This window comes from Phyllostomus hastatus, unplaced genomic scaffold, assembly GCF_019186645.2.
Source record: "Phyllostomus hastatus isolate PE091 unplaced genomic scaffold, TTU_PhHast_1.1 phas_contig_196, whole genome shotgun sequence".
NCBI classification, from domain to species: Eukaryota; Metazoa; Chordata; class Mammalia; order Chiroptera; family Phyllostomidae; genus Phyllostomus; species Phyllostomus hastatus.
The window spans coordinates 345,729-373,340 of NW_025333709.1; the positions used below are offsets into that span (position 1 = coordinate 345,729).

Sequence of the window (27,612 nt, forward strand, 5' to 3'; positions counted from 1 at the left end):
GCCGCGCGCCGGCCGCTCTCCCTCGAGGCCCACAGGGTCCCCGCAGCGTCCGCCCCGGGGCGCGAGTCTGCGCCTGCGCACGTGGGGGCGCCGCCCTGCGCCTGCGCACCAGAGCGCAGGCAGCTCCCGCCAAAACCGGGCGCAGACGGTGCCCGCGGGCGAACGCGCGGCGTGAGGCCGCGGTGTCCCCACGGGCGGCTTCGGCTGCCCGTCTGAGGGGAGGAACACGCACCGAGGGCCTGCCACCCTCGTCCCATCGCCGCGGGCCCGGCGACTCTCCGGCGGGACAGCGCGCCGCGGTCCGGGTCGCGGAGACGGTGTCCCCTCAGACGCGGGCCCGGGAGGCGGCCGCGAGTCAGGTGAGGCTGCGCCCGCCGGGAGCGGGGCGCGCTGGCCTGGGTGTCCGCCCGCCCGGGACTGCGGGCGGCCCGGCGGGCCGGGAGGGGCACCGGGTGCCCGGTGGGGAGCCGGGGTCGGCGGCCCGGCCTGAGGGGCAGGTGGGCGGCCGCGCGGGGCCGCCTCCTCCGACGCGCTCGTGGGCGGGCTCGGGTCCGCCCTGTGTCCGCGCGGCCTCGGGACACCGGGGAGGCGGCGGCGCCCCTTCCCGCGCCCCACGCGCGCCCGCCGGGCCCGCGGCGCCTCCCGGAAGCGCGGGAAGCGGAGGCGCCGGGCGTCCGTGCGAGGCGACCCCCGCGGCCGCTGCCGACTCCGCGCCGACCGCGCGTGAGAGCGGCCGCGTGTGCGCCGCGAGGGTTAGTGTGTGTCGCTCGGCCGAGGTCGCCGCTTTCTGAGCCCCGTTCACGCGGCAACCGGAGAGCCTCGCCGCGCGCACGCGGCCGACACTGACTCCTGGGGGACGCGCCGGCCGCCCCCGAGGCCACGGCCGCCGTGAGACCCCACGCGTGGTCAGCGCCGCCTTCGGCGGGTGCAGCCTCCCGGCGGGTGCAGCCTCCCGGCGTGGGCTCGCGCTCCGAGGCCCCCGAGAGCCCAGCGCGCCCCCGGCTAGCGGGCGTGGACGGTTCCGTCCCCCCCCCCGCCCACCCCGAGACGCCGCCCGGCTTCCAGGCGGAGACCCGGGGCGGGAGCCGTCCGAGGCCGTGTGTTCAGGCGGATGGAAGGGCCCCCTTTTCCGACCTGCGGGCTCCGGGCGTGGGGTGAATCCCCCGCCCACCCTCGCAGGGCCACCCATGCCCACGCTCGCCCTGGGACCCCGCGGGCGCGTCTGTGCACGTGGTTCGGGTGTGGAAGGACACACACACTCACACACTCACACACACACACACACACACACGGGGAGAACGTGGGCGCCCCACAGTCAGGGGTCCCAGTGGGGAAGTTGTTTTTTCCGTCACCGCTACAGCACAAGGACATGGAACAGAACAGCGTCCTTCCACGATCTGCTGGAATACACCTTTATGAGCGCGCTTTCCTTTGTTAGCTCAGCCACTGTGCACATTAGCCGGCCGTCGTTTGTCCCCGTTGGTGTTTTAGACAAGCTTCTTGGCTATGAAGAAGTCTCCCAGGTGCTTCATTTGTAAGATTCCCACCGAGATGAAGATGAGCGTCTGGGCGAAAGCCCACCAGAGCACGTTGCTGTTGGTGTCCTCGCTGGTCGCTCGGAAGTGTTCCTCGCGGTCCTGCACGGAAGAGAGACGGGCAGGTTTGGTTTCTCAAAGCGAGAGTTTGAGGGGCGGTGCTGTGTGCATTCCAGGTGTCCCGCGTGTCCCAGTTAGCGTCTCACACCGAAGTCACCTCTGGCTTGCCAGGCACAGGCAGGGAGTAGGAATCAACCTTGTAAAACATTTCCGTGTTTGGGTCTAAACGTATCAGGTGTTTGGTCTGTTACCTCGTACGGTAGCCACTTTTGAGCAAAGTGAACATTGCCCCGTCGTGGTCAATTTTCACGGTTTGAATTCTTCTGTTACTTTGGCTAAGCACCGTGTCAAGCACCTGCCCTCACCTGGTTTTTCAGATAAGGAAGCTTCAGCCCAGAGGTGACCCAGGGTTAGTGAGTGGTGGAGCATGTTCGAGCCCACACGTGACCTCGGTCCACTGAGTGCAGTGACCCAGAACACACATAATGTCATGGGAACGAAACAGCGATTTGGAAAGTAAGCACACTGAGCCTCTTCGGATACGTGGGCTGTGTTTGGAAGCACTGATTTATTCGTTCCGTGAGCTCCCCCCCCAGCGGCGAACGGGCCGCGGCCTCCTGTCCTAGAGGAGCCTGCGGTCCGCGCAGAGTGCGGGGCTGCCCTCCTCCCACCCCCTGTGCCCACACCCAGCCCTCGTCTCTGGCTCAGAGAGAAAGACCGAGGAACAGGCAGATTATTCTTTTTCTTGGTTCAGGAACTTTGTCTGCAGAATTAGATTCCTGGCAGGAAGAGATAAAATGAGCTGAACAGGCAAACTGACCCTTTGATAGTTTTGTTCTTTGACTATTTGCTCAATTTGCTCAATTAGATGTTCAAGCTTGAAGCTAACTTCATTAACTTTGTCCTTGGCTTGAGCAATGGCAGCATCGAGGTCATGTTCTCCAACGCGAATGTCTAAGTGGATCCGCTGTGCAAACAGTGGAAAGGAGGAAATGTGTTTTTAAAACCGTTCCCCTTCTCCTTCGTTTTCCCTCTTTGTGTCCTCAGTTCCTCTCCCCTTCCTTTCCCCTTCACAAGAGCGGGCAGGCCCTGGTTTTCCATCTCCCTGTGCCCCTCACTGCCACTCTGGTCCTTCTCTTGCTCGGCAGTCTTCTTTGTAGTAATGTCCTAAATGGTAACCCCCAGAGATGAGGGTCCTCACACCTTCCTGAACGTCGGATTTACTATCAGGCAAGTGCGTTTGGTCCTGAGAATCTGATTACTCTCAGGAAACTTTCTTTACACACAGCTGAGTTTCTGATGCTAAAGTACAAATTCTCCTCGTTCATTCTCAGCACACTTAGAAAAGAGCCAATCACCATCTGCCGTGAGGAGTTTTACTTATTGGAATTCCATTATTAATTCACCCTCAGCCCTCACTTGTTTTCAAGCCTGAATAATCACAGCCCTTTTAACCTTCCCTCACAGTTCTTATTTTTCAAGCCCTTTAATCAACTTCGTGGCGCTCCTTTGAACCTCTTCCAAGCTCTCCAGCTCCCTCTTTGGTTGCTGTGCTGAGATCTGGGTGCAGGACTTGAATAACTTTCTAACCAGTCTGGGTGGCATGGCTCTGCATACCAATGTCACGCTTGAATAGTGCTGACACTGTGTTCATTAACAGGGACACGGAGGCGGGTACTTACCAGCTTACTCCCTCCAAATGACACAAGCCTCGTAGAATTAGATTCTAAGCAAATGATGTGTTCTCCAGGTGAATGTGAAGTAAAATGGAATGTTCCTTGTGGGCCATATAACTTTGACAACAACACCTAGGATGGAAGATTTCCATAGTTTGTTTGTTATTCTCTAGTTTCTGTTCTTAAAAATAAATCTCTCCTATATTTCTAGTAAAAATTATGCAATTCCTAAAGAAGAAATCAAATGGCCAATAAACGTGAAAAATATTCAGACTTGCTAGTAATAAAAAAATATATACCTCAGTAGGATATCTCTTGTTTGTTACCAGGTCAGCAAAGATTTCAAAGTACCCAAGGATAGCATTCAGGAATACGATCTCCAAATACTATTTTGGGGGTGCATATGGAACAACCATTCTGTAGAGCAATTTGGCAGTATGTGTTGAAAATTAAAATGTACATAACCATTGACCAGCATTTCTACCTATAGATATTTATCCTATAGAAATATACAAGTAGATAAAGGTATATGTAAAAGGATATCCACTGTGATGTTATTTGTAATAGCAAAATTGCATTTTTTCAGTCATTAGATAAAGAAAATTGCATTTTTGAAATAACGTTAATACCTTTCAGTTAGGAGTAATTAAATTTAGGCAAAGCCAAATAAAGACACCTTATACAGCAATAAAAGAGAATATTATACCCATTTCTCTACTGAAGGTGTTCCTCATATCCTCTGGTAGAACATCTGTATAGGATCCTCTTTTTAAATAAGTATCATTTATAAAAGTATGGATGCACATGTTTCTGTATGTTTACAAGAAGATTCTAAAGAATATACATCAAACTGTTAGGTGGTTATATTTGTTGGGATTTTAAAAACAGGTAAAGGACTTCAAGTCTGGCATATAAGGAGTTCAGAAGTTGTCACTCTGTCCAAACAACAAATAAAAAGCTGTACAGAAAGAAATAACTTTTTCTTAGATCTGTCAGAGAATTGAGGTCACAAGGCACACTGCTGCCTCCAAATAAATACGCAGATACAAAGAACACAACTTATGAGAGAAGAAGCTCTGTGGGAACCAGTACTGGGCTCCTTTTACCAAGTACATTATGTCCAGCTCTTCAGAACAACAACAATTACAAGGCACACTATAAAGCAAGAAGACACGGTTTGAGGAGACAGAGCCAGCATCAGAATCAGATTCAGATATGCTCGGATATTGGAATTATTAGAGCAGGAATTTAGGAGAACTATGATTAACACACTGAAGGCTCTAATGGAAAAAGTAGACACAATTCTAGAACAGGTGGGCACTGTAAGCAGAGAGATGGAAATCCTAAGAAAGAATCAAAAAGAAATGCTGGAGGTAAAAATGCCATAGCAGATATGAATGCCTTTCATAGGCTCCTTGGTAAACTGGACATGGCTGGGGTAAGAATCTCTGAGCTTGAGGGTAGGTCAATGGAAACTTCCAAAACTGAAAAACAAAGAGAAAAAAGACTGAAAAAAAATGGGAAAGAATGTTTAAGAATCATGGGACAACTAGAGAAGGTATAATACATACACATACACACAAGTGGAATACCAGAAGGAAAAGAAAGAGGAACAGAAGAAAAATATTTATTTATTTTTAAGACTTTATGTATTTATTTTTAGAGAGAGAGGAAGGGAAGGAGAAAGAGGGAGAGATACATCAATCAGTTGCCTCTCACACATCCCTTACTGGGGACCTGGCCCACAACCCAGGCATGTGCCCTGACTGGGAATCTAACCAGTGACCCATTGCTTTGCAGGCCTGCACTCAATCCACTGAGCCACACCAGGCAGGGCAGAAGAAAAACATTTAAAGCAACAACGACTGAGAACTTCCTCCATATTCATGTCAGATGCCAAGCCACAGAGCCAGCGAAAACCAAGTAACATAAATGCCAAAAACTACACCCAAACATTTCATATTGAAACTGGATATCAAAGATAAAATTGTGAAAGAAGCCAGAGGGAAAAGCCCTTAGCTGTAGAGGAGCAAAAATAAGAATTACATTGAACTCCTCAGCAACCATCAAGCATGAAGAGAGTGGAGTGAAATAGTTTTGGGGAGAGGGTAGAGAAACCTTGCCAACATAGGATTCTGTATCCTGCAAAATTCTCTTTCAAAAGTGAAGGAGAAATAAAGATTTTCTCAGACAAAAATTGAGGGAATTTTTCACTGATATACCTGCCTTGTAACAAATGTTAGAAGAAGTTCTTCAGAGAGAAAGAAAACAATATAGGTTAAAAACTTGAATGTATATAAAGAACAGAAAAGCATTAGAGGAGGAATAAGTAAAGGTAGAGTTAACAATTTTATTTGTCTTTAACACATAATAGTCTGTTCAGAATAACAGCAACAGTGTGTTGGATGATTGTATAGTAGTTTGTGTGTGAGTGAAAGGAAGGGCAGCAATGATGCACGGGGTGGGAAGAAAGGATGGGAAATACTGCATTAGAAGGCACTTGCTGTGCCTGTGAAGAGGTGGGATGTTGTTTGAAAGTAGACTTGGATTAGTTGCAAATATATACAGCAAACACTAGGACAAACACTAAAAAAAAGTTTAAAAAAGTATAACCGATATGCTAAGAAAGGAAATAACGTAGAATCACAAAATGCTCAATTCAAACCACAAAAGGCAGAGAAAGAGTAGGAGACAAAAACAAGGATAGAGAACAAGGGCAGTCACTAGAAAATGGTAACAGATACGGTAGATGTTAATCCAACTGTATCAATATTTGCTTTGAATATCAATGGACTAAATGCACCAATGAAAAGACAGACTGTAAGCCCTGACCAGTGTGGCTCAGCTGGTTGGGCATCATCCTGCAAAGCAAAGGGTTGCCAGTTCGATTCCTGGGTAGGGCACATTCCTGGGTTGTGGGTCTGGTTCCCAGTCAGCGCATGTGTGAGAGGCAAGTGATTAGTGTTTCTCACATTGATGTTTCTTGCACTCTTTTTCTCCCTCCCTTCCCCCTCTCTCTAAAAAATAAATAAGTAAAAAATCTTAAAAAAAAAAAAAAGCCAGACTGTCAGAGTGGATAAAAGAAAACAAGACAACTATATATTGTCTACAAGAAACCTCCTTCAAATATGAAGACACAGACAGATTAAAAGTTAAGGGTGGACAAGGGTGGGCATGCTAACTTGAAGCTTATCTCAATCAGAAGGAAGCTGGAGCAGCTTTATGGACTTCTGAACAAGGGAAGCCACCAGGGGAGTCGTGTAACATTACACAGTCCATTTTCCAAGGAGATGAAGCAATCTTCAGTGTGTGTGCACCTAACAAGAGAGCATCACACCGTGTGGGGCAGAAATTGCTAGAACTGTGAGGAGAAACAAGACTCCACTGTCACTGTCGGAGATGCCCACACTTCTCCATCAAGACAGACAGACCCAGCAGGCAGAAGGTCAGCGAGGACGTGGTCGAACTCCACAGCCCCGCCAGCCAACCCCACGTAACCGGCACCTGCAGACCACTTCGTCCACCGGCAGCAGATGACGCATTCTTCCCACGCTCCCACGAAACCTTCACCAAGACAGACCCTACTCTGGGCCATAAAGCAACCGTAACACACTGAACGTAATTGAAACACACAGTTCCCAGAACAGAATAGAATTCAAGTAGGGTTCAGTAACAGAAAGGCAGCTGGGGAATCCTGAAATACTTAGATATTGAAAGCATACTTCTAAATAGCACATGGGTCAAGAAATAAGAGATTTTAAAATATTTTAAATTAGGAGAGGATTCTGAGAAGATGGTAGAGAACAAATCACCTGAAATATGTCTCCCCGTCTAGACACAACTACAAAGGCAGTGTTTTCTACAAATGGTGCTGGAGCAACTGGACATCCACATGCAAAGAAATGAAAGTAGACACAGACGTTACACCTTTTACAAAAATTAACTCAAAATGCATCATAGGTGTAAATGTAAAACACAAAACTATGAAACTCCTAGAAGATTGCATAGGAGAAAATCTAGATGGCCTTGGGTTTGGTTATGACTTCTTATATACAACACCAAAGGCATGATCCAGGAAAGAAATGAGAAACTGGACTTTATTAAAATTTAAAACTTCTGCTCTGCAAAATACACAATCAAGAGAATAACAAGAAAAGCAAAATATTTGTAAAAGACATCCAATAAAGTACTCTTACCCAAAGTATACAAAAAAACTCTGAAAACCACAATAAGGAAATTAATAAATCAATTAAAAAATGGGCAAAAGATCAGAATATGCTCATTAATCAAGACATACAGGGCAAACAAGCATATGAAAAGATGCTCCCGATCACATGTCGTAAGGGAATTGCAAATTCAAAGTGAGACCCCTATGAGAATGGCAGGAATCTAAAACAGCGCCAATATCAGATGCTGGCGAGGATGTGGAAGAATGGGAACTCGCATCAGCTGCTGGTGGTAATCAAAGTGGTGCAGTGACTTTGGAAGACATTTTGACCATTTCTTATAAAACCAAACATACTCTTAGCATATGATCCTGCAAATATGCTAGCTATTTACCCAAATAAGATGGAATATAGGTCCACACAAAATATCTGTGCATGGATGTTTATAGGAGCTTTATTCATAATTGCCAAAATTGAGAAGCAGCCAAGGTGTCCCTCACTAGACGAAGGGACACATACACTGAGATCCATCCAGACAGTGGAACATTACTCAGCACTAAGAGGACTTGAGCTACCAAATTACAAAAAGACAGGGCAGACACTTGAGGGCATACTGCTAAGTGAAAGAAGCCAATCTGAAAAGGCCCCACACTGCATGTTTCCACCTATGTGACATCCTGGAAAAGGCAAAATTATGGAGGCAGGGAAAAGATCAGTGGTTGTCAAAGGCTAGCAGGGGAGAGGAATGAGTAGGTGGAGCACAGAGGATTTTTAGGGCAATGAAACCACTCTGTAACACTATAACGGAAACCGATAGAATGTACAGCACCACGAGTGAACTTCAGTGTAAGCCTGGGGGTGGTGATGATGTATCAGCGTAGCAAATGAACCACTGGTGCTGCTGGGGCGGGAGGCTCTGTACCAAATGTACCATCGGTGCTGACAGTGGGGGAGAAGCTGTTTCTGGGGGGCGAAGGGCACATGGTGACTCTACATTCTGCTGAATTTTGCTGTGAACCTAAAACTGCTCTAAAAATAGTCTATCTTACCATTGCAACTCAGATGTGTATTACACATAGAAAAGCTCAATAAATATTCTGTTTTAAGTCTTTCAATTTTGATTTGCAGAAAATTAAAGGACTATGCCACATACTTAATTTCCCTTAACAGACTGTTGATTGGGAAATTTTATTAAATAAGACTGCATTCAAGGGTCAGATTTTACAATTTTTAAAAATTTTAAATGAATAACAAAGACCTCTCCTCTGAAAAAATATTTAGTGACTGCTTGTTATCTATTAAATTGTTTCTGAGCTTTAGTTTCATATCAAGGCTCTGCATGGTCTACTTCCAGTGGCTGTTTTAGTCAGCACACATGTTTTTAATGCCTACTAGTTTAGTATATTGGAAGAAAACATGGAACTTTAAATGTGTTGCCACTTGCTGACAGTGAGGTCTCATATGTCATTTAACCTCTCAGAACCACCATTTCTGAGGACATGGAATATTGGACATGCAATAATGGAAAATGGCACAGAATGCATGTTTGTGTGGTACATATGTGTTGTTGATGTGGTCTACCCTGCCTCTCCTACCAGCTTGTTGTTCCCTTGGGCTGTCAGTCACATGCACAGAAATGGACACATGATCGGGGACAACTTAGAGTGCCCCATGTCCCCAGGCACACTGGCCCAAGTGGGAACAGGGTCTTTGTAGGGGTGCTGATAGGGATCTTAGCTTGTAAGAAATGCTGAAATGAAAGCTGTTTCTTGTCATCTTCCAAATGGAGAGGGCTTTTCTGAAAATAGGGCCTGTGAGTGAGAGTTTTGTCTTTCCCAAGGCAAGAAGAGGTTTGGGCATATATTAGGCCCATGATAAAATTTGCTGGATGTTTGCAGAACGAATGAAAATCTCTCTCCTTCCTCCTAGAAGGGGGTGTTGTTTCAGGCAGTTGTGTTTTTGAAGAACGGACATCGGTTACATCCATTGTACAGATGGGAAAATGGAGGATCAAAGCAGGCAAATAACCTCAGGATTTAGCTTGTAGATGACAGTCTGCACTTTAACTTTGCTCTGACTCCAAAACCCATGTTCTTTTCACTTGCTCCTGGTATCTTTCCAACTCCTTTGCTAACTCCCACAGAGACAGACCCAGAGGCTGCCGAGTATAGAGAAGGCCTCACCAGGACCAGAAGGGGAGTGGCCTGTCCAGTCCTCGTGCTGTGGGGCAGGGAGTTGTGGCACCAGCAGAGCAGATGAAGCCTGGTCCCTGCAGAATCATTGGGATACCTTGGCCCTGTGGGTCCCACTGTGGTCCTCTCTGCCCAGCAGGACCAGCAAACCTGTTTGTATTGTTTTCAAACTTTCTCTGTCCAGCACCAGCTGGACGAGGCTCTCAGGAGGCAGGCACCTTCTTTGTCTTTGTGCAGTGCCTGTGTTCAGGGGTCTACACACTAAGAATTTAAAGGCTGGTTCATGAGTGCTTACATAGATTTTAAAAGTTTGTGGGGGGTACATGACACAGGAATTTTAGCAAATGAAAAATTTTAGTAACAAAACATAAAAGAATGTTTTACCTCCTCGTTATAAGTTGTAACAGTCACAAACAGCCCCAAACCAGGAGCAGATTCAAGGAAATCATGTCTGGCCATGTCCCATTGCTGTACCTTGAAAGTCCCTGTTCCAAAAGTATAAGATAAGACACATTATAAAATAAGTGCAGGAAATAGTTATATACAATTACTGATAATGAGCTTATATTTTTCAGTGTACCCAAATCACAAAATTTTGCTTTTGAATGGTTTACACCTTAGGGGTCAGGTCACATAGCAGAATCAGAAAGCTGGAATGTGCAGGAAGACATGAGCTCTGGGTCCTGTCTCACTCTGATCTATGTTACTTCACTGCTCCGAGCCTCAGTTTCCTATGCAGAAAAGGGAACAGTTTGTATTACTCTGAAGTCTCAGAGCTGTGAGGACTCCCATAAAAGCTTTCCACCTGGATCGTTACTCCACGTGGGTCTGGCTAAGACCTCCTCTAGCACCTCCTCAGTAGTCCTGCCTCCAGTTTCTCCCTCCTGTGACTTGTCCTGAACACTTCCTGCGTAACTCCTTCCGAAAGCTTAGGTGTGTTCATGTCTAACCCTCCCGTTGTCTCCAGAGGCTCCTGCTAAAGTTTGGATTGCTGAAAGGGCCCCCACCATCTTTAGGACCTAATAAGCATCAGAGGGCTCACCTTTCTCCTTGTTGCCTCCAGAAGTATAGTTAGAATGAAAAAATATTTAACATTTGTTGAAAAATATCTAATAGTACCTTATGTAGGCGAGGTACTGCATTAAGCATTTAACATTCATTATTTCATTTATTCTCAAAACGTGCTCTTAGGAAAGCATTTTTATTTATTCAATCACCCAGTCATTTGACATGTACTTAGTGAGCACTTTGTTCGGCAGGGGCACTGTTCTAGAAGCTGGGGGCATAAGTGAACAAAATAGATAATGTCTTTGTCCCATGGAGCTTTCCTACAGACAGAAGCAGACAACAAGCAAACACATATATAATGTCAAAGGTATTGAGGCTAAAAGAAATAGGCAACAGATAGACTGTTCTAGGGAACTCAAGTACCATGTGGGGAGTTAAGAGGATTCACTGACATTTGAGAAAAGACCTGAAGGAATAGGGGAGTAAAAATTATACAATTTTAGAATGTTTATACTTACAAATGTCATATATAAAAGTTACCTCTCACATTCAGTGCCAATTATGTGCCAAGCACCATTCTAAGGAATTTACACATATAATCTGAATTTTAGTGACATTATGTAGGTGGATACTGTCTTTATGACGATCTCACATGTGATGAAACCGAAGCACAGAAAAAGTATTGAATTTGCCAAAGGTCACATTCCTAGCGTGTGGCAGAGTCAGGGCTCAGACCTGGCAGTGTGCCTTTTCCCTCAGCACCATGTGATGTCGTCTCCACTGGGGAAAGGTCCTTCTACACACAAGCATCCTCGGCTGTTTTAGGGACAGCGGAGTGGCTGGGGCGAGGTTAGCAGGGAGAGAATCTTTGATGGGGTTGGAGGCATAGCATGGGCCAGACCGGGGGAGCCTACAGGTCTGTAGTAAGGATTTGGGGAAGCAGTTGGTTGGATGCGTGAAATGATGTGGTTTTCATTTTGAAATTTTAATTATGTGGAGAAAAGAAAGAAGGAGGGTTAAGAGTAGAAGCAGGGAGGCTATAGTTATAATCGAGATGGCCATGTGCTAGCAGTGGAGGCTGTAAAAAGTATTAGATTCTGTATTATCCCTACTTCACAAGTTGTGAACTGAGTATCAGAGAGATAAAGTCACAGCCCAGAGTCATCTAGTAATAAGTTGTAGTGGCAGAATTACCACCAAAGTCATCTGCTTCCAAAGCCCAGAACTATATCCAGTGCACACCACCTCCCTGGGAGGTGAGAGGACAGCCCCTGACAGGGACCTGAGATGGGAGCTGCACCCTTACGCCGACTGTCAGGGCAGCCTTGGAAAGTGAGGGACTCTGAGGGACACCAAGGATATTTCTTGGGACAGAAGACTGCAGCAAACTCTGAAGCCTGCCTTTGCCCCGAGTGACTGCAGCCGTAAGCATCTTTCAAATGGACCTGGCCTCTTCCCATCAGAAATTTGCTAACTATACTTTTTAGCATGGGTCCACCTCAAGGTCTTTCAAAAATATCATTGATGATTCTGGAAAAGATGTAGCAAATCCATTCTACCCTATTCCTCCTGCTAATTACAACTAAAAGCTTTGTGCAGCTGTCAGGAGACTCTGAAAGGCAGAGAAACAGACTCACTGGCTAAGGACCCCTTGACTCAGAGTGTGACCCAGCAGTGCCTCTACGTTTGCCCCACACCCGTGTGTCCTCGCCTGGGGGTTAGAGCAATCTGCGACTGCAGGGCAAAGTGAGATAGAGAAAGGAAGAGAACTCAGGAAACGTCTCTCTAGCCAAAGGGTCTGGAATAGGGTGGCCCTGCAGGATGGAACCCTCTAAGTATACCTGCCTGCTCCAGGTGAAAGACACGTCACCCGTCCCCACTGGACACTTCAGATGCCTGCCCTGCACTAAAAGGACAGTTAAGAGGCAGCATTCCTCATCAACCCTAGAGACCTGAGGGAGGATCACAGAGAGGAGGGAGCTGGTGAAAGGGATCTTTTTTTTTTTTAAAGATTTTATTTATTTATTTTTAGAGAGGAGGCAGGCAGGACCAAGAGGGACAGAAACCTCAATGTGCAAGAGATGCATCGGCCAGTTGCCTCTTGCACACCCCCAAATGGGGACCTGGCCTGCAACCCAGGCATGTGCCCTGACTGGGAATCGAACCTGTAACCTTCTAGTTCCCAAGCCAGCACCCAATCCACTGAGCGACACCAGCCAGGGCTTCAGGGGATCTTTTAAGACCGTGTCTGAAGTCCTGCACACACTTCTGAGCAGCTTGTGCATGTAACCAACCAGAATCAACATGACAGAAGCTTGGAGACCCCACCTATGGTACGGAATACTGCCCAGGTTTCAGGTTGGCCAATGTGTGACACACAAGCAAGGTAGACCAGAACAGTAGTGCAAAGTCTTGGAAAACTAAATTAATATTAGAGTGTGTTCTGAATATACATGGGTTGACTGCCTACTGAAACAGAATAATTAAATAGGATTCAGAGTCATACATAATACTCAGAATGTCCAGGGTACATTACAGAATTACTCACCATACCAAGAACCAGGAAAATCTCATCTTGAATGAGAAAAGACAGTTAACAGACACCAACATCAAAATGACATCGTGGTTGGGATTATGTGACAAGAAATTTAAACAGCCATAATGAAAATGCATCAACTGGAAGTTGGATCATCCTTAAAATAATGAAAAAATAGGATAGAAAGTCTTAGCAAAAGAGTAGAAAATACAAAAAGAAAAAAATGGATGCATTAGGACAGGAAAAATTCAATATTTGAAATTGAAAACTTACTGAATAGACTCAATAAGAAAATGGAGACGACAGAAAAGTCAATGAACTTGAAATTAGATTAATAGAAATAATCAAACATATTCAACAGAAAGAAAGTAGATGGGGGGAAAATGACCCTCAAATAGAGTCTCATGAACCAGTGGGGCAATAATCAAAGGTCTACAGTTTGCAAGTCTGAGGGGAGGAGGACAGTCATGCCTAGAGGTGCTGCAGGAGAAGACCAGGCCCCTGCAGTGAAGCCAGCAGCATGGACCTTTTGGCGTCCCAGTGCAAACTGTCATCCAAGTGTATAATAATACTACGCTTAAGAAACAGTGTGCCTACCTTAAATATACTTTATCACTAATGAGTGCTGACACCATCTGAGCCTCTAGCCAGTTGTAATCTTTTTCTGGTGTAGAGTTTTACCTTCAATTTGTAAAACCTGCATCATCTGTGAAGAAGCAAAGCTCAACAAAGTGAGGTGTGCCTGTTTAGGGCTGAATAAACATTGGAAGAATGATGGCTGAAAACTTCCCAAACTTTTTTTTTTAATTTTTAAATTTTTTAAAAGATTTTATTTTTAGAGAAAGGAGAAGGGAGGGAGAAAGAGTGGGAGAGAAACATCAATGTGTGGTTGCCTCCTGCGCACCCTGAACTAGGGACCTGGCCCGAGACCCAGACATGGGCCCAGACTGGGAATTGAAACGGCGACCCTTTGGTTTGCAGGCTGACGCTCAAGCCACTGAGCCACACCAGCCAGGGCTGAAAATTTCCCAAATTTTTTAAAAGAAAAAAAGCCTACAGATTTAAGAAGCTGAGTGATCCCCCAAATCCATTACCAGATACATCATGATCAAATTTCTCAGAAGACAAAAATATATATATGGAAAATAGAGCAGAACAGTGCAGTATTGGCAGAACAGCAATTTAAGTGACAGGAGATTCTTATCAGAACACATGGAAGCTAGAAAGAAGTGGCAAATTTTTTCAAGTGGTGAATGAAAAGAATTGCCAAACAGAATTTTACATCCACCAAACATATCCTTCAGAATAAAAGCAAAATATCCTTAGATTAAGGGAAACTAAGAATTTTTTTTTACTAGAGTACCTTCTTTAAAATAATGACTAAAGGAAGTTCTTCAAACAGAAAGAAAATGATAAGGAAACTTGGAATATCAGAATGAAGAGAGAACAATGGAAAGGATGAATATCTTGGGAAACTGCAGTAGAGTATTTTCTTTTTAAAAAGTTGTTTGACAGTTTTTAAATGTTTGATCATTGAAAGCAAAAAAAAAAATGTAACATCCCGTGTGATTCTCAAAGTGTATAGACATGATATTTAAAACAACCATTATTGTAAAGGGTGGGAGGGCACACGGTCGTAAGGTTCTACATTCTGCTAGAAGTGGTAAAATACCCTCCTAGACTGTGATAAGTCAGACTGTGTGTTGTAATCCTAAGAGCAACCACCAATAACAACTGTGCAAAGGGATGAAGTGAAAAACACTACAGATGATGCAAAATGCAATGTTACAAAATGTTCAAATGACCCGCAGGAAGGCGGGGAGTAGAAAATGGGAACAGAAACCAGACCTAAATCCTGCATATCAATAATCACATTCTGTGTAACTGGTCTAAACAGAGGTTAGACAAAGATGGTAGAATAGGTGTTTTTGATGATCCAATATTGCAGTGTAAAGGAAAGTCACTTTGCACATAATGCTATAGGCAGGTTAAAAGTAAAAAGGTCCACCATTCTGACATGAGTCAAAAGAAAGCTTGAGTGGCTTTATAGTAATCAGATAAATGAGATGTCAGAGCAAAGGAAATTACCAATGACAAAGATAATCATCATAATTACATAAAGATACAGAGGTCAGTCCATTAGGAAGATATGTATCACCATCCTGAAGGCATCAAACAACAGATATTCAAAACACATGAAGTAAAACAATGGAAAAGAAAAATGGACAATGGTAGCTGGGGTTTCAGTGCTCCCCGGTAACGGACAGAAACACCAGGCAAAGTTGGCAGGGAAGTTGAAGGACGAGCAGCTCGAGCAGCAGGACCGACAGCAGCAGAGCACGTGGAGCGCTCCCCGGCTCACCCTGATCGGCACCTTGGCTGAAGCAGCTGAATGTTCTGGGGAAAAGCACACAGCCACCCAGACTGGTGGCTTCCCAGAGATGTGGCCGCCTGGAGGCCTCGGCTGTGTTTTCCCACTCTCCCAAGAGCTGGGAGCCCCTCCTGCAGCCCACCCCCTCCTCTGACATGGTTACCTCGCCTCCTACAGAGACAGCATCTTTCCACCACCCAGTGTGCTAACCTTGCAACTCACTCCCCTCCTGCCCACCTCTGGCTGGAAGGGTTGGGGTGTCCCTGCTCTGCCAGTGGCCACCCTCCCACTTCTCAGGGACTTGGCTCTTGTCCCTCTCCCATACTTGCCCACACCTGGTACCTGTTATGGTGCCTGCCAGCTGTTGTGGTCGTCATTCCATGTCTGTACTCTGAACGTTCTGGGGCACCAGGGATGTGCTGTGTCTGCTTTCCTAGGCCCTGGGGCCTGGCAGTAAGCTGAGGGACCTGCTGGCTCCACAGAAGAGGCTCCATAAGGATGTCTGGGATGAGTGGAAGTGCCCCTCAGTACATGCTCAGGAAGGGTTTCAATGAGTGTCAGTGGGCCCATGCTTAAAGTGACAGTGTCCTTGGTGCACTGCCTGAGTCATCAGACCATCACCCCAACCCGGACCTGGGCCCCTTGGTGGAAGAGGAGCTCGGATGGAGGTGTCATGCCCTATGGCTACCACCAGATGGCAGAAGAGAAGCACTGCTCAGGCACAGCCTGAGAGCCCACATTAGGGTGTGGGTGGAGCAGTGCTGGTTCAGAGCAGGGTCAGGCTGCCTCCTCAGGCTTCCTTCCCACTGGTTGGCGAGACACCAGCAAGGATTCCGGCTAAAAACAGATTCTTGGGCAAGTCACTGAAGTGCATGCCTCAGTTTCCCCATGGGTAAAACCAGGATGGTAAAGTTATATCTCTTAGGGTACAAAGGGTGAGTTAATATTTGACTAGGCACATTGTAAGCACTATGCAAGCACTTGATCAATAACTCTTGACATTATTGTGGGCTTTCACTGCAGTGTTTTCTGTCAGTCCCCAATGACTCCCACGGCCCTGTCAAACTGGTACAACAACCCCCACTGTCACAGAGGAGGACCCTGAGACCCCAGGGGCTGAGCGACTTCTCTGGAACCATCTAGACAATAAAAGCCTGGGCAGGATTAAAACTTAGCTTGGTTCCCTAACCGAGGGCCCTGCACCCTCACTACAATGTATGCTTACCCCACAGCCAGGGACTGTGTGTGTGCTTCAAAGCAAATGTGGTTCTTACACAGCTTGCAAGCCAGCCTCACTACACAGGGGCCCTTCCTCTGGGGTGTCCATTCAGTGAGAGCTGTGTACCAGAAGGCCAGTTGCCCCAGGCACACAGAAGCCCTCTCCTGGCACTTGGACATGTCGCTCCTGGTCTCCCTGAGCCTGGCCTATGCACTGTTCAGGCACTCAGCCCTTCCCTGTGACCTTAATATGCTTGTTGCTTCCGCCCCAGAAGGCTGGAACCATGGGCTATTTGAGCTGGTATTAGAAAAATAAAATGCGGATGGAGGCATAGGTAGACACACTGTGCCTCCTCGCACAACCAAGATAGGGACAAGAACAATTTAAAAACAGAATAACAACCAGAACTGACAGAAAATTGAACTGTATGGAAGTCGGACAACCAAGAAGTTAAAATAGACATGCTTATCCAGACCGGTAGGAGGGGTGGAGTCGGGCAGCCTGGCGCAGGTCTCGGTGTGGAGAACAGAGAGCTTTGGGACTGGGTGCATAAGGCATCCGGGGTGCACAAGACCGCAGCAGGTAGACCCTGGGCGCACAAGCAGCAGCTGGCAGACCCAGCGAGGCGGGAATTGTGAAGCAAGGCACTGCGAGCAACCCAGGGTCTGAGCGTTGGGAAATAGAGCCTTGGGCCACTGATTGAAAACACCTATGTGGTTGAGGCGCAGGGAGAGACTCCCAGCCTCAAGGAGAGGTCATTGGAAAGTTTCAGGGGGTGCACAAGTCCACCCACACGGGAATCGGCACCAGGGGGGCCCAGTTTGCTCGGGGGAAGTGGCAGAAGGGACTGAGGTCTGACGGGGAGTGGAGCAAGCGCCATGGTTCCCTGTCGGACCCCGCCCCCACATACAACGTCACAACCCAGCCCAGCGACCGGGGTGCCCTGCCTTGGTGAACACCTAAGGCTCCGCCCCTCATACGTAACAGGTGCGACCAGACCAAAGGGGAGGGGGAAGATGGCTCAAACAACTGAAAGCCTCACAAGTAGTAGTCTTAAGCAACTGAGAGATAGCCAACCTATCAGATGCACGGTTCAAAGCACCAGTGATCAAGATGCTCACAGAATTGGTTGATTTTGGTCGCAAATTAGATGAACAAATGCAGGCTATGATAAGAGAAATGAAGGAAAATGCATAGGGAACCAATAGTGATGGGAAGGAAACTGGGACTCAAAACAATGGAGTGGATCAGAAGGAAGAAAGAAACAACCAAACAGAAAAGAATGGAGAAATAAGAATTCAAAAAAATGAGGAGAAGCTTAGGAACCTCCAGGACATCTTTGACATCCGAATTATAGGGGTACCAGAAGGAGAAGAGGAAGAGCAACAAGTGGAAAACTTATTTGAACAAATAATAAAGGAGGACTTCCCCATTCTGGCAAAGGAAATGGACTTCCAGGAAATCCAGGAAGCTCAGAGAGTCCCATAGAAGTTGGACCCAAGAAGGAACACACCAAGGCACATCATAATTACATTAGCCAAGGTAAAAATGAAAGAGAGAATCCTAGAAGTAGCAAGAGATAAGGAGATAGTAACCTACAAAGGAGTTCCCATCACTCTATCAGCTGATTTCTCAAAAGAGACCTTACAGGAAAGAAGGGGCTGGAGAAGAATATTCCAAGCCATGAAAGGCAAGGACCTCCATCCAAGATTGCTCTATCCAGTAAAGCTTTCATTTAGAATGGAAGGGCAGATAAAGTGCTTCTCAGATAAGGTCAAGTTAAAGGAGTTCATCATCACCAAGCCCTTATTTTATGAAATGTTAAAGGGACTTATTTAAGAAAAAGAAGATTAAAAAAATGTATAGTTAAATGACAGCAAACTCACAATTATTAACAACCACACCTAAAACAAAAACAAAAAGAAACTAAGCAAACAACTAGAACAGGAACAGAATGACAGAAATGGAGATCACATGGAGGGATAGCAACAGGGAAGTGGCAGGGGGAGAGAGGGGGAAAAGGTACGGAGAATAAGTAGCATAGATGGTAGGTAGAAAATAGACAGGGGGAGGGCAAGAATAATATGGGAAATGTAGAAGCTAAAGAACTTACGACACATGGACATGAACTGAAGGGGGGGTTGTGGGTGGGAGAGGGTGTGCAGGGTGTAGGGGAAGGGGGGGTAATGGGACAACTATATAGCAAAATCAGTAAAATATATTTTAAGAAAAAGAAAATGCATTTGCTGAAGGAATTTTAGAAAGTAAAAGTCCCCTGTAGGAGTTTTTTGTGTTCAGTATGATCCTTCTGGACTTTTTTTCCTGTAAGTACATATTATATATTTTATAAAAACTGAGGTCATAGAACACAGACAATCTGTAAATTTTCCCAGTTTTTGTCGCCATCTTTCTGTGTCCTTAAACGTTTGTCTATAACCTGAATTGAAGTTTGTTCAGAGCTGAAGAAGGGTCCAGAGCCGGGTACAGAACTTTTTAGACACGAATTGGGTGCCCGGCGTTTGACAAGTGAGTGGAAGAAACAAGGGGCGGGTGGCCCTACAGTGTGGGGTCAAAGGACCATTCATCTGGTTGACCCCTGCAGTGACCTTGGCATGGAAGGCAATTGCTATGAACACAGAGTGACCCCTTCTGGAATGCTCCAGGTCCCCCTAAGGACCCCTGGTTTCCCTACAACCTGTGAATGTTTCTGAGACCCCAGGTGTGGTGTGGCTGAGAGGCGGTGCATATACACATCATGCATCATACACGCCCCATCAGTGTATAGGTCAGCCAGTTATCACAGCCAGATCACCCTGGTCACACACGGTCAGCACCCCAAACGCCCTGCCACTCGCTGTCACTCCCTCCTCCAACTTTTCTAGGGCAACTACCACTTTGACTTCTAAAGACAGGTTCTTTTTGTCTGTCTTTGAACCTCTGGAACTTGTATAAGTATGTGAGTGCTTGTGTCAGTGTCTAATCAGCCTAGATTTGTGAGGCCCGAGATGCTGCAGGCCTCTGCACAGGTGACTCGGTGACTTTTATTTTACATTTGACTGTTGATGGGCACTGGGCAGGGTCCGTGTTTCAGCCATTGCAAATAGTGCTACCAGGAAGGTTCTTTTGCCTGTGAGCATATGTGCGTGTTTCCCTGGGCCTCAAGTGTGCCTGTGTTCAGCTCCCCCGTGGGAGTCCAGGGCCTCATTGGACTGTGCAAGGGTTACGTGCACTTGCACACTTGCTGCTTTCTGTCGTTTTCATTTTGCATTCACTGGTGTGTGTATGTCACTGGGCTTTGCTTATATTCCCCTGATGACTCACAAAGCTGAGCTCCTTTCTGTCTGCTTCCAGGCTACTTGGGTCTCTTCTCCAGTGAAGCATCTGTTCCTTTTTGCCCAATTTTCTGTCCCAGCCACATGGGATAGTCCTCTGTGCTCGTGTGTTGCATCATATTCATTCTCAGGTTCTTGTCGCGTTTTCACTAAGGACAGATGATTGGAAGTGCAGGCACTTCTCCCAAAGCAGCGTCATTAGAAACCATGGGTGTTTACAGGCCAGAGGTTAGGAGGCTGAGAAACCTCCCAGGTGCAGAAGCACTTTCTGGCTGGGGAGGAACCTCAGCCAAGATGTGTGTTCACATGGCCATGGTGGGCACTGTTTATGCCCCACATCATGTGCTTTGTGGGGACTTGGGACGTGCCCCTGCTGGAAGCCAGTGAAATGTGAGGGGCAGACACCCAGCTCCTTTGCCTGGAGGGAGGACACACCCTGTGGGTATCTCATCCAACTGTTTTTTTAATGTTTTAAAAAATGGTAAAATATATGTAACAAAGTTGAACTTAACCAGTTCAAGTGTGCAGTTCAGGTGCATCAAGCACAATCACATTGTTGTGCTGCTGCCACCATTGTCTTCAGGACTTTTCCATCACCCTAAACAGAAACTTGCCCCCACTGAGGTGTTACCTCCCCACCTCCCCCAGCTCCGAGCAAGCTCTGGTCTACTTTTTTCTTTTCTTTTTTAATCTTCTTCATTCAAGGGCATTTTTTCATTGCTTTTAGAGAGAGAGGAAGAGAAAGAGAAACATCAATGCAAGAGAGAAGCATCAATTGGTTGCGTCCCATACACACCTGGACCAGGGATCATACATGCCTGGACTGGGGACTGAACCCACAACCTTTCAGCTATGGGCAGTGCTTCAACCAATTGAGCCACACCAGCCAGAGCTACTTTTTGCTTTTTGAATTTTCCTATGCTAAGGATCTCACATAAGTGGAATCACACAGTATTTGTCTTTAGTGACTGGCTTAAGTAACTGGCTTATTTCACTGAGAATAACGTCCTCAGTGTTCATCCATGTTGAACCAAGTGTTAGAATTCTGTCCTTTTAAGGCTGAATAATGTTTCCTCATATTGTGTTTATCTGTTCATCTGTCGATAGACACTTGAGTGGCTCCCCCTTTTGGCCGCTGTGAGCAGTGCTTCTGTGATGTAGGTGTGCCAATATCCGAGGCTTTGCTTTCACTTTTCTGGGCACCTACTCAGAGCACAAGTGCTGGGTCGTATGTCTGCACTGTTATTACCTTATGTTCCTGAGGGTCCTGGGCTCAGTCTGAATCTGGGCTCCACCAGAAATCTCACCTTCCCTGGCTTCTTTTCCTCTGGTTTCTGGGAGCATCTTCTTAATGGATCATTTGTACTTGACTCCTTGTCTTGGAGCCGCTCCAGAGAGCACCCAGCTTTAGACACTCTGACATGTGGTGTGGTCTTCTGTGACAGCACAAATGAGGACAATGAAGGGTAACACTCAAATTTAACTTCTGCCTCCTAGTCCCTAGTAAGTTTTGCTCTGAAGAAAAAAAATGGCAGCAACCTGGGTATCTGGCAGAGTGCAAGAGCCATATCTGGGAGTTTTGAAAGGGAGCAACCAGGAGCAAACTCATCGGTTCAGAATTCTAATTAATTTTTTTGAAAGATTCTATCTATTTATTTTTAGAGAGGGGAAAGGAAGTAGAAAGAGAGGAGAGAAACATCAATGTGTGGTTGCCTCTCTCACGCCCCCTACTGGGGACTTGGCCTGCAACCCAGGTATGTGCCCTGACTGGGAATCGAACCGGCGACCCTGTGGTTCACAGGCCAGCACTCAATCCACTGAGCCACAGCAGCCAGGGCAGAATTCTAATTATTTCCTTTTTAATGATCTCTGTGCTCCATGACACCTCTCCATTTTTCTCAATGCCTGCTGTTTACAAGAGACTAACAGCCTTGGGGTTTTTTTTTGTTTGTTTGTTTGTTTTTAAGTATCTACAAGGACCAGTAAGTAGTTTTAAACTCAGGCTAGCTCTGGAAGTTATACTGTGGCCTCTCTAGAGTTCCTTCCTTGCTCCTCCTCTCCCTGAAATACCTCTCTCCCTTTAAAAAAAAAAGTTTTGTTTATTTATTTTTATAGAGACAGGGGAAGGGAGGGGCAAAGAGAGGGAGGGAAACCTCAATGTGTGGTTGCCTCTCACACACCCCCTACTGGGGACTTGGCCCGCAACCCAGACATGTGCCCCAGCTGGGAATTGAACCAGCTCTCCTTTTTTTCATTCAAGACCATCTGGAATTAGTTATTAAAGAACATTACTGAAAGAGTGAAGAGAAACACTGTATTTGACTTGAAGCTTCTAAGCAAGTTCCCAAGCAAGTTCTCATCCCAGGTGTGGCCATAGTGCCCAGACCAGCTCAGTTCTCGGGCACCCAGGTCCTGTTTCATCGTCTTCCTCTCAGCCCCAAGCAAGGGGACGCTGGCTGCTTCTCTGCTTCTCAGGGAATTTACTTCATTTGGGGAGGGGGAAGCTTAGGGCAGACACTGGGAGGCCAAGTGACAAAGTTGGAGACAGAGTCCAAGAGGGTGGGAACTGACACTGATGAACACCTGCAGCTAGTCACCTCTGCACCAGGTGTAGCTTCAAGGCAGGTGTAGCTTCAATTTACAGATAAGGAAACAGCTCAGTCACCAGCTATTGGGCAACAGAAGCAGGTGCAAAGCATGCCTTGTTGACTCCAAAAGCAGGTTTCTGTCCCCTGTGGCCTATGACCTGCCTCTGATGGGGGGTGGGAGGGGACAGGAGTCCAAGCCCTTGAGTTCCTTGCAGTCTGTTTTTAGTCGCAGTGAGAAAATTACACTTTCAGGTAGATTTTGATGTCTGGCTCTGAGGTCAGTCTCTGGAACTTTTTAGAGAGGTGTGTTTCATTGGACGCCATTGGACCTCAGAGCCCTGAGGAGAGAAATGAGTAGCTGGTGTGTGCTCTTCCTGAATGAGGGGTATCCGGCATAGTCTCAGGTCCCCACAGATGCCCAGAAAAACTTAAAGTCTGTTTTTCATGTTAGGGGGAACCTAAAAATTAAATATAAGCATATTCTGGATTAGTACTTAACCACGTGCGTTTGACACGTGTGTTCATGATCAAGTGTGCGCTAAGGGAAAGTCTGGGATCCACAGGTGGTGAAGGTTCTGCGATGGTTCAGTGAGAGGGGGGACGTGGAGCCCCATCCTGGCGCAGGTGGCACAGGTGGCTGAGCTCATGGCCTGCAGCAGGCAGGAGCTTGTTCTCACTGCTAGCGGGGAGCCAGACCACCGTCCTGGCCTCAGACATAGGGGTTTGCAACCTGCAGTGAACACAGTGTTCAGTAAACATGAAATGAAATTTTTTTCAAAAAGGGACTTTTAAAGGAAATGTTTAGGAATTCTATCTTGGTGCACACTGTTATATTATTTGGGCTAATTATTAAAGCCATGATTATAGTTCAAGAAAATGATGACAAGAGTAGATTTAACTGGTGGTCAGTGTGCCCAAATTCCTTTAGAAGAGGTTCAGTAGAGTCCGGTGGGAAACACGTCTGGACATCTTTGTCTTACCACTGGACACCAACGGTGGTGATTTCTGCATCCTTCTCACTCCACTGGTTTTCTTCAAGTGTGTTTGATGCCCACTTATCTTCAGTTCATATGTACACGTCTGTCTTTCCATTCTTTTACTTCCAACCTTTCCTTACATTAACTGTTTCATTTGGAAACAGCATACACTTGTTTTGTTTTTAAATCCAGCCAACCTTTGTCTTTTCGTTGGAGCTTTGTCCACTCACACTCAGTGTAGTATGAATTGCTGCTGGGCTCATGCCTGCTCTCCTGCTACTTGTCTTCTGCCGGTCCTCTTTGTCCCTTCTCCTTGCCTTTTTTTCTGTTTTTCTCGATTTGCGTATTATACACTCTGGGACCACAGGACCACATTCTCTTTTAAAGAGAAATTTAAATGTGTGCCCTGACACGTTTCTAAACTGTCCCTGTAGTTGCAGTAGGCTTTAGAAGCTGAGCTCTGAACCTGCATAACTGTATGCGGTGGCCTGACTCACGTGGCTCAGTTGACTGGGCATCGGCCCGCAAAGTAAAAGGTCGCTGGTTCAGAGCACATGCCTGGGTTGCGGGTCTCTGGCTGGGATGTGCACAAGAGGCAGCCAATCAATGTTTCTCTCCCTCTCTTTCTCCCTCTCTTCCCCCCCTCTAAAAATAAATAAATAAATAGAATCTTTTAAAAAAATAATTGCACGGGGGTGATGACTACAGAGACCACAGAGTAGAGAGAACTGAGATGGAGGCCTGAGAAGGCAGGGAAGGACCAGCGCAGGACAAGGGGGTAGACTCAGTGTTCATGGGGACAAGGACTAAAAGAGGCTCCTGACTGGGAAGTAGGGGCCTGGCAGGCTGAGGTCTGTCTTTCTCGCAGCTGCTGAACACCGTCTGGCCGAATTTGCCTCCTGCCTCAGACCCTCTAGTCGGCCAGGTGATGCTCGGGCTCACTGCCAGTGAGTGTGTCCCGGGCCAAGTCCATCCAGCTGGTGGACCTCCAGGCAGCAGGTGGGTTGGGGCCAGGCTATTCCTATTTCTCTTAACTCCTCCACCCTCCTTTTGAATGCAGGCAGAAAAGTTCACAGGTTACTAGAAAAACGACCACCTTACACACGGCTACATGCCCAGGGATCAGAATACCCCTGAGAGGAAAAGCTGGGGTCAGAGACGCAAGCAAACCCTTAAAGTACACTCTGCGTGTCTGCCTGGGTCCTATGGGCTTGACGAATATTGATTTGGTCATTATCACAACCAAAAGAAACAGGTGTCGTTACTAATTTATCCTGTTTTACAGATGAAGCACAGTGGTTATGTCGCTTGCTCAGGGGCACACAGTTATTAGGTGGCAGAGCTGGGACCTGAACCTGGGTGGTCTTGTTCACACTGTGCAGTCCCAAACACAGCCTCTTGCCACAGTGACCGTGACAGCAGTGAGGAGGCTCTGACACCACCCAGTGCTTCTCTGTGTGTCTTCCTGGCAGTCTTCTCAACCTCAAAGTCCGTCCCACGTTGCAGTCTCTTCCTTTGCCTCCTCGCGTGATGCGTTATTCGACTTTTTGCAGGGTGGGCATTAGTCTTTGCAGAACTCTCCAGTGTGGTAGCCAAGATACACAGAGGGGAGCTCGGCACGCTCTGGGAGATCGAGCTTGCCATACGAGTCCACTCTCGGCACTGTTAGACAGTGACAGCTTACATCCTGCCCCTTCTTTCCCTTTTTTGTATGAAAATCAGGGCATTTGATGTTGATTCTGCCTTGAATGTTGAACACACTGGATTTTCTATGCAATTCTGAGGCACTGGCACTTGCTTCTTTCTCAGTGGGCCTGTGAAGCTCACCATGTGAGGCGACTGGGTGGAGAGTGGGAAGGAGCAGAAGTCACCGTGATGGTGGCAGGTTTTGTGTGCAGCTGGCTCAGGCAGCAGTGTCCGGCTTGCACACGCATGGCCTCTCAGCACCCCAGCCTGTGGGACGTGGGCACTCATAGGACACATTAATGTCTGCTTTACTAGACCGGTCTAGAACATACATCTTTGCAGAGTTCAACCACACCTAGTGGAATGAATGGCATCAGAATCTTTTACTGAAGAAAACCTGACAGCCGGAAAAACAAGTCAAGCTTGGAGTCTGTGGTTTTGCATCTGGGTTTCCTGTTTATGAATTACGCAACTCACTCTAAAGGCCATTTTCATGTTGCATTTGCATGACTTGATAAACTGTCTCAAGAGGAAACCACAGAGCCTGATACCCACTGGCAAACAAAACATACATCAGTGGCTGGCATGAGACCACAGCATGGCTTCCTTAGCTCCACATTCAGAAGAGCGTATGGCACCTACCTGTGATCAGTGTGTCACTCGGAATGTCTTCTATGATGCATTTCTCCTCTCGTTCCCCCGTGTGGAAATAAAAAGCACTCGTAAGTGAAAAACAGAAACCTAAGAGAAACGTTAGCACTTGCATTTCTGTTGCTTTAGACTCTCCTGGGCACTTGCTTTGAAATGGATCAGTTGCAAGTGATGCTGCTTATTGAGTATTTGTATTTCACTGGCTAAGTTTGTACATTGATTTTTGTGGGACGTGACATGTGGCGGCTGCCCTTGGGCAGGTATTGCAGCAAGTCTCAGGGAATAAGACATCTGGGCCTCAGGGCCTTTCCAGGCATGCTGACGTCGGAATGCTAATGGAGTGGAAGATAGTGTGGACCTGGAGCAAACTGCAGAGGGCCAAGCTGAGCAGATGCCCGGTGACCAAACCCACGTGGCCCGGTGGTCTCCGTGACTTGGCAGGAGGTGGGGAGGAGGAAGTGAGGGCTGTGTCCTGGGCTTGAGAAATGAGAGGAGGGAGGTGGGTGTGGAAGCGCGGCCAAGGAGCAAGCCGGGTGCTGAGATGGGACGTGCTGGGCTGGGAGGCACTGACAGCCCGGGTTGACTGAGGCCTCGCCCTGAACAAAACTCTGGGGGTCTCGGTTTCCTCCTTTTAGAAAAAGGAGTTGAACTCACCCAGTGTGATCCACTGGGTCCTTTCAGTCTACGCAGCCAACGTATTTTTTTTAAGGCTTTTATTTCTAAACATTTATAGACTCACAAAAAGTTGCAGGAACAGTACGGAGAGGTCCCATGTGCCCAGCACCCGGCCGCCCCCCAGTGGCAACATCTCTCGGAACTGCGAAACCACGTAACCGCACCCTGGGAGCGGAGGTGGGCACTGTGCTCGGTCTCTGAGCATCTGTAACAAGGGGCTCTGTCGAGCAGCTCTGCCATCAGAACTTTCTCGGGGACAGCTTTCTTAATTCATTTTCTTTGTTTGAATAGTCCACACTTTCCTATTTCTTTGTAGCCCTGTGGTTTTTTTTGTTGTTGAACACTGGACATTTGAATCCAAGGATGTGTCTCTGGAAATCACCCTCTCCCCCTTTCCCGGGGTTTGCTGTTCTGTGTTATCGCTGTTCGGTTGTGATTGTCGTAGGTTGTCTTGGTGGAGCTCCACCAGGCCTTCTGAGGCCTTTCCTGACGTTCCCTGGGCCTGCAGTCACTTTCTAGTGCTCCCTAGACATGCAGTTGTTTTTGAATACCTTCCCGTAAATATTTGGCTCTGAAAGGGGAAAAAGTGAGAAATTAAGGGGGAAGAGAAAGGATGCCAGCTTTTTAAATCGTCTGCAAGTCACCTCAGCTGGAGGGGGCGGGACTTGCAGGGGGTGGGGGGCGCTGGGGGTACGTCAACAATGGCTGCTCTCCCTTTATCTACATCTCTGTGATTAGGAGCAGCAATCAACATCAGCTCACAGGTCCCCGATATTTGGAACACAGGGTCCTGTTTGCCCACCTTGGTTCCTGCGAGCTGTGTGTGGGATGCTCCAGGGGCATGTGCCCAGCTGCGGCCCCCTGGCTGGGTGGGGGACAGGCAGCTGCTGCTGTGCTAGGAGCTAATGTTGACCCTCCTAGCCTTCCCCCGAAAGTTTCA

The 27,612-nt window shown here is 47.1% G+C and overlaps 1 protein-coding gene across 1 annotated transcript; it reads right to left on the reverse strand.

Annotated features, from left to right (window-relative positions):
- Positions 1-1,400: 1,400 nt before the first annotated feature.
- LOC123815873 (transmembrane emp24 domain-containing protein 11) lies at positions 1,401-26,151 on the reverse strand. Its single transcript, XM_045834580.1, has 5 exons — positions 25,989-26,151; positions 10,014-10,114; positions 3,278-3,403; positions 2,416-2,562; positions 1,401-1,637 (listed from the first exon to the last, which is right to left on the reverse strand). Exons 1-5 carry the CDS (start codon positions 26,110-26,112, stop codon positions 1,488-1,490), a joined length of 648 nt encoding a protein of 215 aa, XP_045690536.1. The 5' UTR covers positions 26,113-26,151; the 3' UTR covers positions 1,401-1,487.
- Between the last annotated feature and the right edge of the window lie 1,461 nt (positions 26,152-27,612).

Excerpts from the sequence above, each read along its gene's own strand:
- LOC123815873 (XM_045834580.1), bottom strand. The coding sequence starts at position 26,112 with ATGCAAGTGCTAACGTTTCTCTTAGGTTTCTGTTTTTCACTTACGAGT. Across the intron at positions 2,563-3,277 it reads CATTTGGAGGGAGTAAGCTG|CGGATCCACTTAGACATTCG; the intron begins GTAAGTACCCGC and ends CTGTTTGCACAG. Across the intron at positions 1,638-2,415 it reads AAGAACAAAACTATCAAAGG|GACCGCGAGGAACACTTCCG; the intron begins GTCAGTTTGCCT and ends TCTTCCGTGCAG.